The sequence below is a fragment of the Crinia signifera genome, chromosome 8, assembly GCF_055691185.1.
Source record: "Crinia signifera chromosome 8, ASM5569118v1, whole genome shotgun sequence".
Lineage (NCBI taxonomy): Eukaryota > Metazoa > Chordata > Amphibia > Anura > Myobatrachidae > Crinia > Crinia signifera.
The window spans coordinates 158,296,054-158,311,731 of NC_139224.1; the positions used below are offsets into that span (position 1 = coordinate 158,296,054).

At 46.7% G+C, this 15,678-nt stretch overlaps 1 protein-coding gene across 1 annotated transcript in view; it reads right to left on the bottom strand.

The window, feature by feature from the left end:
- CCDC17 (coiled-coil domain containing 17) overlaps positions 1-15,678 on the bottom strand; it is a 65,126-nt gene that overhangs the window by 37,638 nt on the left and 11,810 nt on the right. The window contains exons 5-9 of the mRNA XM_083158243.1: positions 15,369-15,498; positions 14,808-14,961; positions 14,326-14,439; positions 13,105-13,241; positions 12,516-12,638 (exon numbers count right to left, since the gene is read on the bottom strand). Of these exons, the coding sequence (XP_083014369.1) occupies positions 12,516-12,638; positions 13,105-13,241; positions 14,326-14,439; positions 14,808-14,961; positions 15,369-15,498 (658 nt within the window). The remainder of the gene's footprint in view (positions 1-12,515; positions 12,639-13,104; positions 13,242-14,325; positions 14,440-14,807; positions 14,962-15,368; positions 15,499-15,678) is intronic.

Consider the following 15,678-nt stretch of genomic DNA (forward strand, 5'->3'; position numbering starts at 1 on the left):
GGCCAATAATTCTTGGTCTCCAATGGAGTAATTTTTTTCTGCTGGAAGAAACTTGCGAGAGAAGAACCCACAGGGGTGGAGTTTTTCATCATTGTTCTTTTGGGATAGTACAGCACCGACTCCTATGTGAGAGGCATCTACCTCAAGAAAAAAGTGTTTGTCGACATCAGGCTGGGACAGGATAGGAGCAGTGACAAAGGCTTGTTTTAAAAACTGGAAGGCTGCGACGGCTTCTGGAGGCCAGCTGGCTGGATTAGCCCCTTTCTTGGTGAGTGCGGTGATGGGTGCAATCAACGTGGAGAAGCCTCGAATGAATTTCCTATAGTAGTTGGAAAACCCTATAAAGCGTTGGACTGCTTTGAGGGAAGTGGGTTGTGACCACCCATTAATAGCCTCCAACTTCTCTGGATCCATACGTAAGTCGAAACCAGAAATGATGTAACCCAGGAAGGGCACGGAAGGAACTTCAAAGGTACATTTGGAAATCTTGCCATACAGTTTGTTTCGGCGAAGACGAGACAACACTTCCTTGACCTGAGTTTGATGAGAGGATAAGTCTTTTGAAAAAATGAGGATGTCATCGAGGTATACCACAAGACAAACGTAGAGCATGTCCCTGAAGACCTCATTTACAAATTGCTGGAATACTGCGGGGGCATTACAAAGGCCGAAAGGCATTACCAGATACTCGTAGTGACCATCCCGGGTGTTAAATGCGGTCTTCCACTCGTCACCTTCACGAATTCTTATCAGGTTGTATGCCCCACGGAGATCCAATTTGGTGAAGACTCGGGCACCTCTTACTCGGTCAAAAAGTTCGGTAATTAAAGGAAGCGGGTAACTATTCTTGACTGTGATATTGTTTAAACCTCGGTAGTAGATGCACGGGCGAAGGCCTCCATCTTTTTTCTTTACGAAAAAGAAACCTGCGCCTGCTGGAGAACTTGAGCGCCGGATGAAACCTTTCTGAAGATTCTCTTGTATGTATGTAGACATAGCTTGGGTCTCAGGAACGGACAATGGATAAGTTCGACCTTTAGGAGGGAATTTCCCTGGGAGGAGGTCAATTTTACAGTCCCAATTACGATGAGGAGGAAGAGTATCAGCAGACTGCTCGCAGAACACATCAGCGAATTCACTGTAGACTTCAGGGAGCCCAGGAAGAATTTTTACATTGGCTGAACGAGTGGGTACCACTGACTTGATACACTGCTGTTGGCAATGAGAACTCCATTGCTCGATCTGTAGCGTCTTCCAATTGATGTTGGGATTATGAAGACGAAACCAGGGAAGACCGAGGACGATTTCATAAGAAGATTTGGGAAAGACGAGAAATTTGATCTGCTCCTGATGCAGCATGCCGACTCTAAGGGTGAGGAGGCTGGTACAGAAGCGAACCTCACTGCCTGGGATTCTGCTGCCGTCAACTGCTGTAACAGCTAGGTGTGGAACTAATGGTTCCATTGGAATCTTTAGTTTAGTAACCAGGTCTTGAGAAATAAAATTCCCGGCCGAACCGGAATCTGCCAAGGCGGTGCTAGAATGGGCACCGGCAGGGGTATCCAAGGATACGGGCAAAACAAAGTCATTTTCTGGGGGAGATTTCACCACTTGACCCAACCTGTAGGAATTTAATCACCTGCTGCTGAGTGGCTTCTTGGGTCTCCATTCTGGCAGCAACATTTTGAAGAACCGCTGGTCCCACACTTGGGTCTTGAGCCGAGTCCATCGGCCTTGAATTTACTGTCAGGTCTGGGGTCTGTTGTGTTCCCGGCCCTGACCGTGGTGGACCAGTGGAGGGCGCTGTGTATCGGAAGGCTGGAGGCCTGATGAATGACATGCACAGAGGCAAGGCCTTGCATACCAGAGTGTTGGCGGAGACCGTAAACAGAGGCGCGGAGTCTAACCTGCCAGCGGTATTCACCAGGGACCCCCGCAAGGGGATATGGACTTCGCTGCGTCTGACAGGCAGGTCGCGGCCCTCTGCCCTGGCCCTCTGGACGTAGGCTGTGAGTAGTAATGACACTGGAGACACGGGTAGGTGGAATAGTCTCTGGGAGGCTCAGTGTGAAAGTGTCAACACTGATGTCGACAGCAGGGTCGATGGGATCACTCAACTGCACGGTGGTAATTGCAGGAGGCTTCTGGAGATGGTATGCCAGGTGAGGATGGAAACAGGAGTAGTTACTCGACTGCAGAGTGGAATGGCAGGAGTCTTCTGGAGATGACAAACCAGGTAGTAACGGCAGAATCTGCGAGAGGTACACGGGGAGACCGGATAACCAGGAGCCTTTGGAAACAGCTGAACACAGGAGGTACTGAGGTCAGATGAACACAAATTCAAGGCGATGACTGAAAGTTAGAGGCCGGAATATATCCCCCTCGCTGAGTACTGATTGGCTAGCTGCAGCAGCACCAATCAGTACAGGGAAAGAGTGAGCACACCTGAGAGGTATGCAGGTGTGTGGGTCAGAGGTTACCCTGGCTGAACAGCGGGATTGGATCCTCTGGTCAGCTGAGCGCAAGTGTCATGGCGGCGCCCATGACGCGCGGAGTCCAGCGTGCCGGCATGTCGATTACACGGGTCAGCACCAGCCACACATGGGACATCCTGCCAGACACTGACAGCGACCAGAGGCCTTACTCTCAACACTGACCACCGGGAAGGTAATGGACGTGGTCTCAGACGGGGCTGAGACCCACGGTTTGTGACAGTACCCCCCCCTTTTAGGGTGGGCACCGAACACCCTTTAGGCTTGGACGGGTTCTCTTCATGGAATACTTTGAGTAAACGGGGGGCATGCACATCTTCTGCATCTGCCCAACTCCTCTCCTCAGGACCGTATCCTCTCCAATCAATAAGATACTGGAGACGCCCATACCTCCGACGAGAATCAATAATTTTGTTTATCTCGAATTCTACGGGTCAGCACCAGCCACACATGGGACATCCTGCCAGACACTGACAGCGACCAGAGGCCTTACTCTCAACACTGACCACCGGGAAGGTAATGGACGTGGTCTCAGACGGGGCTGAGACCCACGGTTTGTGACACAATTCTAGGGAACATATGTGTAGACATAAATATGTAGTCCAGTCTGGATAACTTGCCATGAGCCGCGGAGAGGCATGAGTAGTCTCTCTCCAGTGGGTGGCACGCCCTCCAAACATCCACCACCTGTAATTCCTGTATTAATTCAGGGATCCCAAGGCTAATCTTCCTAGCCCTCGAGGCACAGGGGGTATTTCCGTCCATTGTGTCGGACGCTACCAGGTTAAAGTCACCTCCCATAATTAGGGGTGTGTCTGCATAATTAGATAATTTAGTTAGGATCTTTTGGAAAAATTCCTGTGAGTATACGTTGGGAGCATAGATGTTACACAGCACCACTCTAGTGGAGCGTATTGTTGTGTCAATTATGACAAATCTCCCTTCTGGGTCCACTTCAGATGAGTGGATGCTTATTGGTATATTTTGCTTAACTAGTATAGCTACCCCCCCGCGCCTTGGAGGAGTAAGAGGCATGTGCAGCTACAGTCCAACCCATCATATTCAATTTGTTAACCTCAGGAGTTAAAAGATGCGTTTCCTGGAGGAGGGTCACATCCAGTGCCATTTTGTTCAGGTACATAAAGAACTTTCTTCCATTTGATTGGAGAGTTGAACCCTCCAACATTCCATGTGCCCACCTTTAGATCATTCATGGGTAACCCTGTTTAGTGAGTTTGAATCTAGCAGCTACACCACTAAGAACATTTTCAAGTAAAAAATCCTGCTCTGTGAGACCTGGGGGAGACATGACAAGACCAGGGTTGCCGACATTCTTATTCTCCTCTCCGGGAGAAGCCCGGAGAGGAGCGATTCAGTAGCCGCTCAGGGGGCGGGGCTTAAGCGTGACATCACTAAGCCCCGCCCCCATGCTGTTAAACCAGCTAATTCAGTGATCTCCCTGGAGGGGGCGGGGCTAAAATGACGCGATTGTGTCATTTTAGCTCCGCCCCCTCGTCTGAGACCCGAGGATTGCGGCATTTTAATGCCGTGATCCGGGGGACAGCGGGGGTCCCCCCTGAATCCGGGAGGGTTGCCCACCCTTCCGGGGGGCCGGGAGGGAGCCCCGATTTTCGGGAGACTCCCGGAAATTTCGGGAGGGTCGGCAACCCTGGACAAGACACATCGGGGGGGGGGGGGGGGGGGGGGGACGGACACACGACACATGAGGGAAATACTTATCACTAAAACATACGTACACTTACATAAGCAAACAAACATGCACAATATTAGCATGACCTGGGGGAAACGTTCCCCAATTGGTCTACCTTTCAAATGAGAACTTCCGTAGTGTAAATATCTCATATATAGAAAACTGTTTACCACCTGGGCGCGCTCCTTGCTTGCCCCGGCTTTTATGTTAAAACAATAACTGTACCAGGGGGTGAGAACTCAGGCCCAAACTTCCGTCAAGGTGCCTTTTATAGTCCTAGGCTGTCCGCTGACAGCGACCGTCAACTGGTAAAACAGACTTGTAAAGACTGTATATATGCATCCCGGCCACTCCCAAGGATCCTAAAAGTCAATTGTCAATAGCTGGGAAAAACTTATAGAATCTTATCCAATCAACGACAGTTCCCACATTGCCACAGGGTCAGTAATTGGCTGTCCAGATACTCATTTTTGACTGTTCCAGACTATTAAAAGACCATCATCTGATCCTCAATCATCGGAATCTGGGAATGCTTACTATTCGGCATTAGGAATGTATGCTGCACCTCCACTTGCTTCTCCTTTTAGATATTGTTCTGCGTCGGCTGCAGTGGAGAATTCTTTGTGCATATCGGCGAAAACGCCTTTCTTGCCCTGGTAACCTCCACCGAATAATCTTGGAATATTCTGATCCTGACGCCGTCCCAGTTTAAGTCTGGCTTTTTTCTAGAAGCATGCCAAATGGCCTCTTTATGCTGTAAATTTAGGGCTTTGAATATGACCACCCTGGGTCTTCCTCCAGCTCCTTTCTGTATGAGGCCGATGCGGTGTGCCCTCTCCACTACTATATCCCCACATGAGTCTCCGATTTCCAACAACTCAGGGAGAATGACCTGTAGAAATTTGGATAGTTCATCTCCTCTTATGGACTCTGCCAGCCCTGTCACTCTGAGGTTGTTCCTTCTGGAACGGTTTTCTAGATCATCAAGTTTGTTAATGACCTGCAGGTGTTCTTTAGACAGGGTTGCTGTGTCTTTTTTAAGTTCAGCGACATCATGGAATATCTCTCCCACCCTATTTTCTGTGATGGAGAGGTGCTTGGTCACCTTCTGCAGTTGTGATTTTATATCTAGGACTGCCTTGTCAAACTTAGCAGCCTGCACATCCATCATGGGCTTCATGGTGAATTGTATGGCTTTTACTATGTCCTCATAAGTCACTGGGGTGCCCCCTGAGTCAGGTCTAGCGTGTGGGGATCTGGAGCGGCGTGAGGTAGGGTTACCTTGCTCTGAGTCTGAGTGCCCGCCCCAGAGTGAGCTGTGTCTCCAGCGTTGTGCAGCGTGTCCGGCATTGCGGCCGCCATGTTTGATTTTTCAGCCCTGCGTTCAGGCCTCGAGCGCTGCGTCTTTGGGGGCATGGAGGAGTTCAGGAATCTTTCCATGTGGTCACAAACGCAGATGAGTGGACAAATAGACTGCGCATCCAGCTGCTAGACAGTTGATATTCCTACAGGTTCCTCAATAAAACCTTCACCATACACCAACAACAAAATGAATTAAACTTATCCAGCCCTTGGAAAGATGAGTGACAGGATTCCTCCGATGTCATATACCATATAAATGAATAGAAAAGGTGTATAATGGTGAAGTACGTTTTAAAACATCACACATTTATTAACAGTAACACTTCAGTAAAACTTCAATAAAATATATGTACATAAAATATATAGTACATGAAAAGCAATGCAATCCTTGAATTATGGGAGGTTGGTAAATTACCGGATGTTTTAGGAACTGGCAGTCAAGCAGTTTCAAAAGGGCATAGGTCTCTATCACCAATAGGGATGCTGCTGGGCACTCTGTATGGCGATCCTCCTCCGGCTTGTCCTCCTTCCAAGGTACTTATGTGCATTTCAATAACGCGTTTCTTCCTCAGTAGAGGACTTTTTCAAGGTGTTCCACATAATGCACACAAGCTCCTTTTATCCCGCCTGACCTTCCATTATACACTTTTTCTATTCATTTATATGGTATATGACATCGGAGGAATCCTGTCACTCAACTTTCCATGTAGTGCCTGGCAGTGGCGGCCAGCTTGAGCTAAGCGTTCAGCCCTGTTGTTTCCGCCGAAGCGGGGTTTTAGCGGTGGGTTAGCCGGGGGAGGCAGCGGAGCTCTCCTAGTCTGCAGCCAGCAGCATAGGAGCCAGAACCGGAAGTCTCACACTTTTTTTTTTTTTTTTTTAATTAGGGAGTCCAATCCCAGGGTCCCGGGATTGAAAAAATGCCCTGGGATTGGCATCCCTAGTCGAAATTGTCTAGGTCAACAACATATATGCAACATGCACAAGCAAAATGTCAACATGGCAATGGTTGGAATATGAAAAAGTTTTGGGGAAATGTTTTCCTTTTCCTCTTTTCATATTGTACCGTCCACAAAAACTCATGTTGACCTTGTCATGTGTCGACTATTTCCATTTATTTGTCCATGTCAACATTGTGCATGTCAACATTTTAACCTTTGACCCGACCCTCTATAAAATAACCAAATAAAAACCGGCTGTCACATTCATGCTTCTGACTTTACAATTATTATAATAGTTTCCTTTTAATTACCCTCCCCACCTCCATATGCAATAGTTACATAAATAATATAAGTTGTGTCTTCTGCCCTATAAGGAACTTTGCAGTTGGCGGAACTGGTGGTTCATGTGCTAATTACATAGCTCTCGTGTAGCATTAATTGCTCTGTAATTAACACAGATTGCCCGAATATAGGCACCTAGAACCGGCAATGATTGGTTTGTTATTTCAGGCTGTTTCCTGAGCAAGTTATGGATTTACCCACAATGCATCACGTGACTGTGCGCACACCTCAGAGTATTGCTTCTCACCCGTATTTATTAATATTGGCCAATGTTGTACAGGCTGCAGAACATGTCAGTGCTTCATATACATCACATGAATATACACTGAGATTACATGACATCACGGAACAGATTATCTATTGCAATACATGTGTCGTACATCTGATCATGATTACAAATTGGTGTTAATTAACAAACAGATTTACCGATGTAACTGACAATATGGAGAGTTTACATCCTCACTATATCATTATAAAAACTTAATTAAGGTTTATTTGGATATTAAAGAGCCTGAATGCTAATTTTATTATTGTCCACACTAAGCACAAAATTTTACATTTCAAAAGAACATTTCAATTAATTTTCAAGCGGCAGGACCACCCAAGAGACCCAGACCCCTACATCCACCTGTAAGAGAGTATCCCTGATATTTGCTAATTTCCTGATGCCCGATACAAGGAAGTCACCACATCATATCAAACACTTTGATTTGTGACAACACCCCAATAGCCTCAGCAATGTGTAATGACATCCCAGAATCCTCGACCATGTTTGATGACACCCCAATAATTTCCACAACACTATATGATGACACGCCTGTATAGTCAAGGTGTGATGTCACCCCAATATACTCAACAATGTGTGACTGCATCACAAAAATTCTTTGTCAGTATGTTATGACATCTCAATATTCTCCAATAGTTTATGGCACGCCAATAACCTTTACAATGTGTTACAACACCACAATATAATCTACAAAGTGTGATGACACCATAATATCTGCAGCAATGGGCCTAATTCTAGTTCACTCTTTCTGACAAAATCCTTCTCAGATGGACAAAACCATGTGCACTGCAGGGGGGGCAGATGTAAAATGTGCAGAGAGAATTCGATTTTGGGTGAGTTCTTTTGTTTCTGTGCAGGGAAAATACTGGCTGCTTTATTTTTACACTGCAATATAGATGTCACTTTGAAGTAAAACCCCACCCAAATCTAACTCTCTCTGCACAAGTTACACCTGCCCCACCTTCAGTGCACATGGTTTTGTCCATCTAAGAAGGATTTTGTCAGAAAGAGTGAAATAGAATAAGGCCCAATGTCTTGTGACAGCACAATATGCTCTACAAAGTGTCATGTTATGATACCCCAATATCTTCTACACCAGGCACGTCCAAACTAAGGCCCTCCAGCTGTTGGGAAACTACAAGTCCCATCATGCCTTGCCACAATTTTGCCATTAGGGAATGCTAAAACTATGGCAAGGCATGCTGGATGTGTAGTTTCAAAACAGCTGGAGGGCCACAGTTTAGACATGCCTGTTCTACACTGATATCCCTACAGCCACTATTCCCTGTTGTTTGCTGGGGGAATTATGCACACCTGATTTCTGTATATTTCCTCTACAGGAAAAGACTTTCAATGGAAAATTAAGGTCCATACACACTGGGCAATTATGCCCAGCATGTATGGACAGCGATGATGACTATCATCGCTGGGGGGGAAGGCAGCTCAGTGCATACACACTGAGCATCTTTCCCCTGCCCAGCGTGGTCAGCAAGGGGGGGGGGGCAGACGGCTTTACATAGCGTAGCGCTATGCAAAGCCGCCCTCAAAGCCGCTCATCTGCTGGTAAGACAAGCAGATGAGCGGCTTTCCCGGTGATGATGCGGGAGCGCGCACCACCACTTATCTCCTGGCCGCGCGCACTGGGTGGCTTTGAGCCAAAAGACGCTCAAACTTGGTGTTTTGAGCAGCTTTCAGCTTAAAGTCGCCCAGTGTGTATGGGTTTGGGAGTGTGATTCCCCCTTTGTTGGTATGACTGGTCTGCTCCAGGGTAGCACACCCTAACACTTTATTAACATTTATGTTTTTTCCCTATTGTATGTATTATTTTAATCACACCTTCACCTCCCTACATAGCACTTATGTGCTTCTTATTTAACACTTACTAATTTTCATTTGTGTGCTGCCCTGGAGTAGTCAGCCTGTGTCGGCATGTTGGGGGCCCACACCCCAGACCCATACCCAGTGTTAGGGACCCCCAGTGACAGAGACGCCTTGACGTACGGCCTGGGGGCTTAACCCTATATCTGCAGATATATGCAACCAAGATCTCTGTATTGTCTGATTATTATATGTATATTTCTCATTCAGTGTGCAATAGGGATACAAACTGTTTTTCTTTCCTAACCAGATTTACCCCTCCCTGTTGGCACCTGAATGACAGACCTCTGATTGAGCAGCTTACCAATAAAAATGTTGTGCAGTTGAGAGGCATAGATGGGTCAGCAATAGGAGGGATTGCTGACACCTGAGTGCCATTGGAGAAGCCAGGGGTATCTCCAGGTAAGCTGGCTCTCAGATGTTGTAAGGCCATTATCATGTGGCCTTACACTGGGCTATTAGGCCCATAAATTTGTTATTGTGCATGGGATGGGTTTGGGAGTGTGATTCCCCCTTTGTTGGTATGACTGGTCTGCTCCAGGGTAGCACACCCTAACACTTTATTAACATTTATGTTTTTTCCCTATTGTATGTATTATTTTAATCACACCTTCACCTCCCTACATAGCACTTATGTGCTTCTTATTTAACACTTACTAATTTTCATTTGTGTGCTGCCCTGGAGTAGTCAGCCTGTGTCGGCATGTTGGGGGCCCACACCCCAGACCCATACCCAGTGTTAGGGACCCCCAGTGACAGAGACGCCTTGACGTACGGCCTGGGGGCTTAACCCTATATCTGCAGATATATGCAACCAAGATCTCTGTATTGTCTGATTATTATATGTATATTTCTCATTCAGTGTGCAATAGGGATACAAACTGTTTTTCTTTCCTAACCAGATTTACCCCTCCCTGTTGGCACCTGAATGACAGACCTCTGATTGAGCAGCTTACCAATAAAAATGTTGTGCAGTTGAGAGGCATAGATGGGTCAGCAATAGGAGGGATTGCTGACACCTGAGTGCCATTGGAGAAGCCAGGGGTATCTCCAGGTAAGCTGGCTCTCAGATGTTGTAAGGCCATTATCATGTGGCCTTACACTGGGCTATTAGGCCCATAAATTTGTTATTGTGCATGGGATGGGTTTGGGAGTGTGATTCCCCCTTTGTTGGTATGACTGGTCTGCTCCAGGGTAGCACACCCTAACACTTTATTAACATTTATGTTTTTTCCCTATTGTATGTATTATTTTAATCACACCTTCACCTCCCTACATAGCACTTATGTGCTTCTTATTTAACACTTACTAATTTTCATTTGTGTGCTGCCCTGGAGTAGTCAGCCTGTGTCGGCATGTTGGGGGCCCACACCCCAGACCCATACCCAGTGTTAGGGACCCCCAGTGACAGAGACGCCTTGACGTACGGCCTGGGGGCTTAACCCTATATCTGCAGATATATGCAACCAAGATCTCTGTATTGTCTGATTATTATATGTATATTTCTCATTCAGTGTGCAATAGGGATACAAACTGTTTTTCTTTCCTAACCAGATTTACCCCTCCCTGTTGGCACCTGAATGACAGACCTCTGATTGAGCAGCTTACCAATAAAAATGTTGTATGGGCCTTAACAGTGGCACATAACCTGCCTTTAGCTATATAATGACTTTACACTCTGTCGTAGTACAGGAACTTCTACTTCAATTGTTAGAAGGGGCCACAATATGACTTTCACCTGGATCACATAGTATTTTAGCATTTCCATTCCTCACTCTACACAAATCCTCATCCTGTTTCCTTAATCCTGGTGATTTTAACGGATATTTTGAGGCTCTCTCACAGCAACTTCGACACTGGAAGGGTTAATAAATAAAAAAACGTCCTTCTTGGCAATTTTCGCACCTATTGTGACAAATCCCCTTGGCACTGAAAGGGTTAAGTATGGTCCTTCTTTTGGCGTTCGAGATCTTTACGAATACACTCCTACATTGGCTTCCGTAGTACTAAAACAAGTACTAGCACCCACCCTGTAAATAATAAGGTGTTTGGCACTGTGGAGTGGGTAATGGGAGAACACGAGGAAAGCAACGTTCCATATAAACGTTCCCGCATCTGTTTTTAGCTGGGAAGTAAATTTGTTCTTGAAATAAAGACTGGTGCAGGAATAAGAGTCCCACGGACAGCAGGGCATTGTTCTCCAATACTGGGGGGAAGAGGCGTCTGGTTAGGGCTCCTGCCCGCTGTCCGTTAATAATCAGGCAGAGGACGCAGGCCTGCAATAAGATAGGGACAGATTTACTTTGCATCCTCCGCACATACTAAGGGCCATCAACGTTATTGGGTCCCCTTTATATTGAAGTTGCCGGTTAGAAAGAGCAGGGGGGATCGATAACCCCATTAGCAGGGTCATAGAGAGATTGCGTGGGCCCCTGTACAGTCGGGGGTATGACCTAATCAGCTGAGATTTGTCCATGCCCCACCGCTGAGTGGTGCCAAGCTGAACAGGGGTAAAGTGGTAAGCTTCTTGGCCACTGGCAAATCCAGGAGAGTGGAGCATGATCAGTGAAGAGGAGGCTGCTGCATTCAGTGGCAGCAGCTTCCCAGCACACTACTGGGAGGGAGGCTGTGGCTACCGGTTGGCAAATAGGTAAGAGGAGAAGGTGGCGGGGGGGGGGGGGGGGGGGTATGGATCTGGGGGCCTGCCAGACCCATTCAACAGGACATGGCCCAGGTAATTTGTACCTGCTCCCCCCTCTCGGCACCGCTAAAGATGAGCACAGTGATTCTGCAACTAACACGTGAGTATGGCTGTACATGTACATACTGTAACATGAGCGCTTGAGAATGACACAAATACATGTAGCATTTGGTTTTAGTTGTTTAGTAGTATTATTTGTTAACAATATCAGTGCACCTCATTTTACTAGTGTCCATTCTAGCACCCTGCACCTTTCTATAAGTGCAGTTCCTTTTCTTGCCAGGGGTGTCGCTGTCTGCTTTTGTGCTTCTAGTACAGTCTGCTCTGTATTGAGATACAGGCCACAATGTGATAAAGGCACCACAGCAGACAGCAACACCCCAGGCAGGGCTGTGGAACTGCACTGGTTTTGAAAGGTGCAGGGTGCTAGAATGAACAATAGTTTACAGCTATCTAACCCCTCTCCCCCCCCAACCTCTTTCCATTTCAAGACAAGTAGGACACATGGCCACAGAATAAATGACATAATTTCTAGTTTGTTTAAATGCAAGAGGCAGTCTGAGATTTCTGCAGTCTGTACAACGGCATAAGTGGTTATATACAGAGATGAACGGGCCTGAACCTAAGAAATTGGGCCTGATTCAGAGATTGCGGCAAAACCCAGGCGTGCTGCGATCATTTGGGGCATGTTTCAGACTGCTGTGTACAAATGCGCAGTTGTGAATGCATTTGCTTACATCTCTGAATCAGTCCCATTGTGTGGTTCTAACAAATATCGGGAGGAACATCAATACACCGCATTTACCGTGATCTGGCTTTTTCCTAGTCCGCTGCAGCTTCAGGTTAAAGATTTCCTCTTCTAGGCGCTGATTCTCCCTCTCCACCGCCATCAGCTCTGCATCCAGCACCCGCGGTGCGCCGTCATGTCCTGTAAACACCACAAAGTTACTGAGCGCTACTAAGAACAGTTCACAGGGAGGTAGCTGAAATCCAATAACAGTTGGGGTATATCTGACGTGTCCCACAGACGCCTTCAGAAGTATCCGGTGTATACAAGTTTTATACAAGTTTTGTGTTTAACAAAACAAACAAAACAAAAAACATAGCAGATCTGCGCAAAATCATTTTCTTTTGCTAAAGGTAGGTGCAAATATTTCCAACCTCTAGGTGGCGCTGCTGCATCTAGTTTTTCCAAATTCAAGAACACAATGTATAAAGTAAACAATTATACTAGATCACAGGTTCTCAAACTCGGTCCTCAGGACCCCACACTGGCCAGGTGACCCCGCAAAACAACCGGTTACACAGATTGGCAGCGGCACTGCATCAATAAGACAATGTGAGATTATATTATGATTAGATATTGTATAGACATATGACACCTTTATACTTACGCTTCTTTTTCTTCTCCCTTCGATCCTGTTTGTGGGACATTTCTTCAAACGCTAAAACCTCGGCTTGCAGGTCCCTCATCTGTGCCAGGACAGCTGGGTCACTCCCCCCACTTTGGATGTATGCCAGCTGCAGAGCACTGGGTACAGAAAGGGCAACCACAAGGAATGTTACTGAAACATGAAAATGGCTCTTCCCTGATGAGTGACTGATGTCAGTGTGATAAGGATACAAAGGAAAGTGCAGCCTGGGATCGGTGAGAAATGTTCCCATTGGAATGACATAATAGATGAATAGTGATTATGGCTACAGTTGAGATGTTGGCACTGTTGAAATGTTGACATTGAACAAGTCCCCACCTGCACAATGATGACAGCCAGAACAATCGCGTTCACCGACACACCGAACCAGGTAAGTCACTGCTAGATCACTAGGAATTTTTTGTCAGCATTATAATCATGTTGAGATGTCATCGGTGTTGACATGCCAACACATTATATATGTAGACAAAATATACCACCTCCTCCACCTTTTCCATTATACAGCAGAGACCCCCACCAATATACCAACCCCTAATATACCTCCTCCACTACAATCTGAGAGATGCTGGATTTAGAAGAAACACCTTGGATATATGCAGGTCATTTGAAGAAAAAGGAGGACCTGTGTCTACCGGGCAGAGAAAGGAGGACCTGTGTCTACCGGGCAGAGAAAGGAGGACCTGTGTCTACCGGGCAGAGAAAGGAGGACCTGTGTCTACCGGGCAGGGAAAGGAGGACCTGTGTCTACCGGGCAGGGAAAGGAGGACCGGTGTCTACCGGGCAGGGAAAGGAGGACCGGTGTCTACCGGGCAGGGAAAGGAGGACCGGTGTCTACCGGGCAGGGAAATGAGGACCGGTGTCTACCGGGCAGGGAAAGGAGGACCGGTGTCTACCGGGCAGGGAAAGGAGGACCTGTGTCTACCGGGCAGGGAAAGGAGGACCTGTGTTTACCGCCCAGGGAAAGGAGGACCTGTGTCTATCGGGCAGGGAAAGGAGGACCTGTGTCTACCGGGCAGGGAAAGGAGGACCTGTGTCTACCGGGCAGGGAAAGGAGGACCTGTGTCTACCGCGCAGAGAAAGGAGGACCTGTGTCTACCGGGCAGAGAAAAGTATAAATACGATCTTTATAAAATATATTATGAGCATGAGAAATGTGCACCAGGTTTACTGAAGCACCTCTACCTGATCTCAGATGAGAGTCGGCTCCCATGGAGGGGGAATGGAATGAAGGTCAGAGGAGCTTTCTCCTTCATGGTGCTGGATGGAGGCTCCTTTTCTATTTTCTCTATTTTGGTCCTAAAGGGGATAAAACAGTTATCACTTCACCGTCAATACAAGAGAAATCTCTATCCACTCCATATTATAGCATTACAATTAGTGACATCATCGCAGCCCAATAATATTACACACAGACATTTTGTGGGCTGGACCAACAGAATCCTGCCTCAGTGATGTCACTAGTCCTTGGTGCATTGTTTGGCTGTATTCGAATTATGTTGGTGCAGACAACAAATTGGCAGCACCAACAGTGCATGGGTGATGGGTCAATGTTATCCCACAATGGGGTCTTTGGATATCAAACATCACAGTTAGGAAACACAAATATTGACACTGTCCCCATTCATTGTCACACCATAAAGGTGGTATCATGCCCACAATGGTACCTGTTCTCAGACTGCATGAGGCCGACCTGGTCCCTTAGTGCATCCAGAGCCAGCTGATTCTTCTCTTCCTGGGCCTTCAGCTCTAGAAGCATCTGTTCAATGTTATTGGTGGAGTTGCCAATGCTGGTGACGTCTGACAGGCGCTGGCGGATTTCTGCAGCAGAAACATAAAACACACGTTTCCTGTAAATATTTTTCATGCTCTGATGCAGTTTATGGAATAAGGCCCTAAGACATAGGACAGTTTTTTTATATCATGTGCAAGAATTTACAGTTGTATATCCTAAGATAATGGAGCGAGTCCAGAGACCGTTAATGCAGCAATGAGGCTGTTTGGATGTAACTGTTAAGGTGCCCATACTCTAGTAAGATTTATCTTCAGATCTGGCTGGTTGGAATAAAAACATGGTTATGGATGAGTGACAGTTTGGCAGTTTTCCAGCATTTCCAAGCAAATGGTCAACTGTCATTTGCTCTCATCCATAACCATGTTTTTGTTCCAACCAGACAGATCTGAAGATAAATCTGCGTGTGTATGGTCACCTTAAGGTCAGAACTCACCTTCTCGCTGTATTTCCAAGGCCTGGTTCCGTGCCTGGATATCTGCCAGGTGCCGTTCATGGGCTTCTGCAGCATCTTGCATGCGTTCCCGATACTCTCTATCCCACTGCCAGGAAAGGCCGGGTTCACCCTACACAGGGATACAAGTCATGCACTGTAATATCCAGCACTGTAATAACAGCAACGTATATGTATATCCTATGTATTATCAATGTACTGTAGGTTCCGATCTTATATCAATGTAGGTTCCAATTTTGCCGGGGTGTTCACTCAATAGTGGGCGAACAGGAGGCAGACACAAGGGACCCCC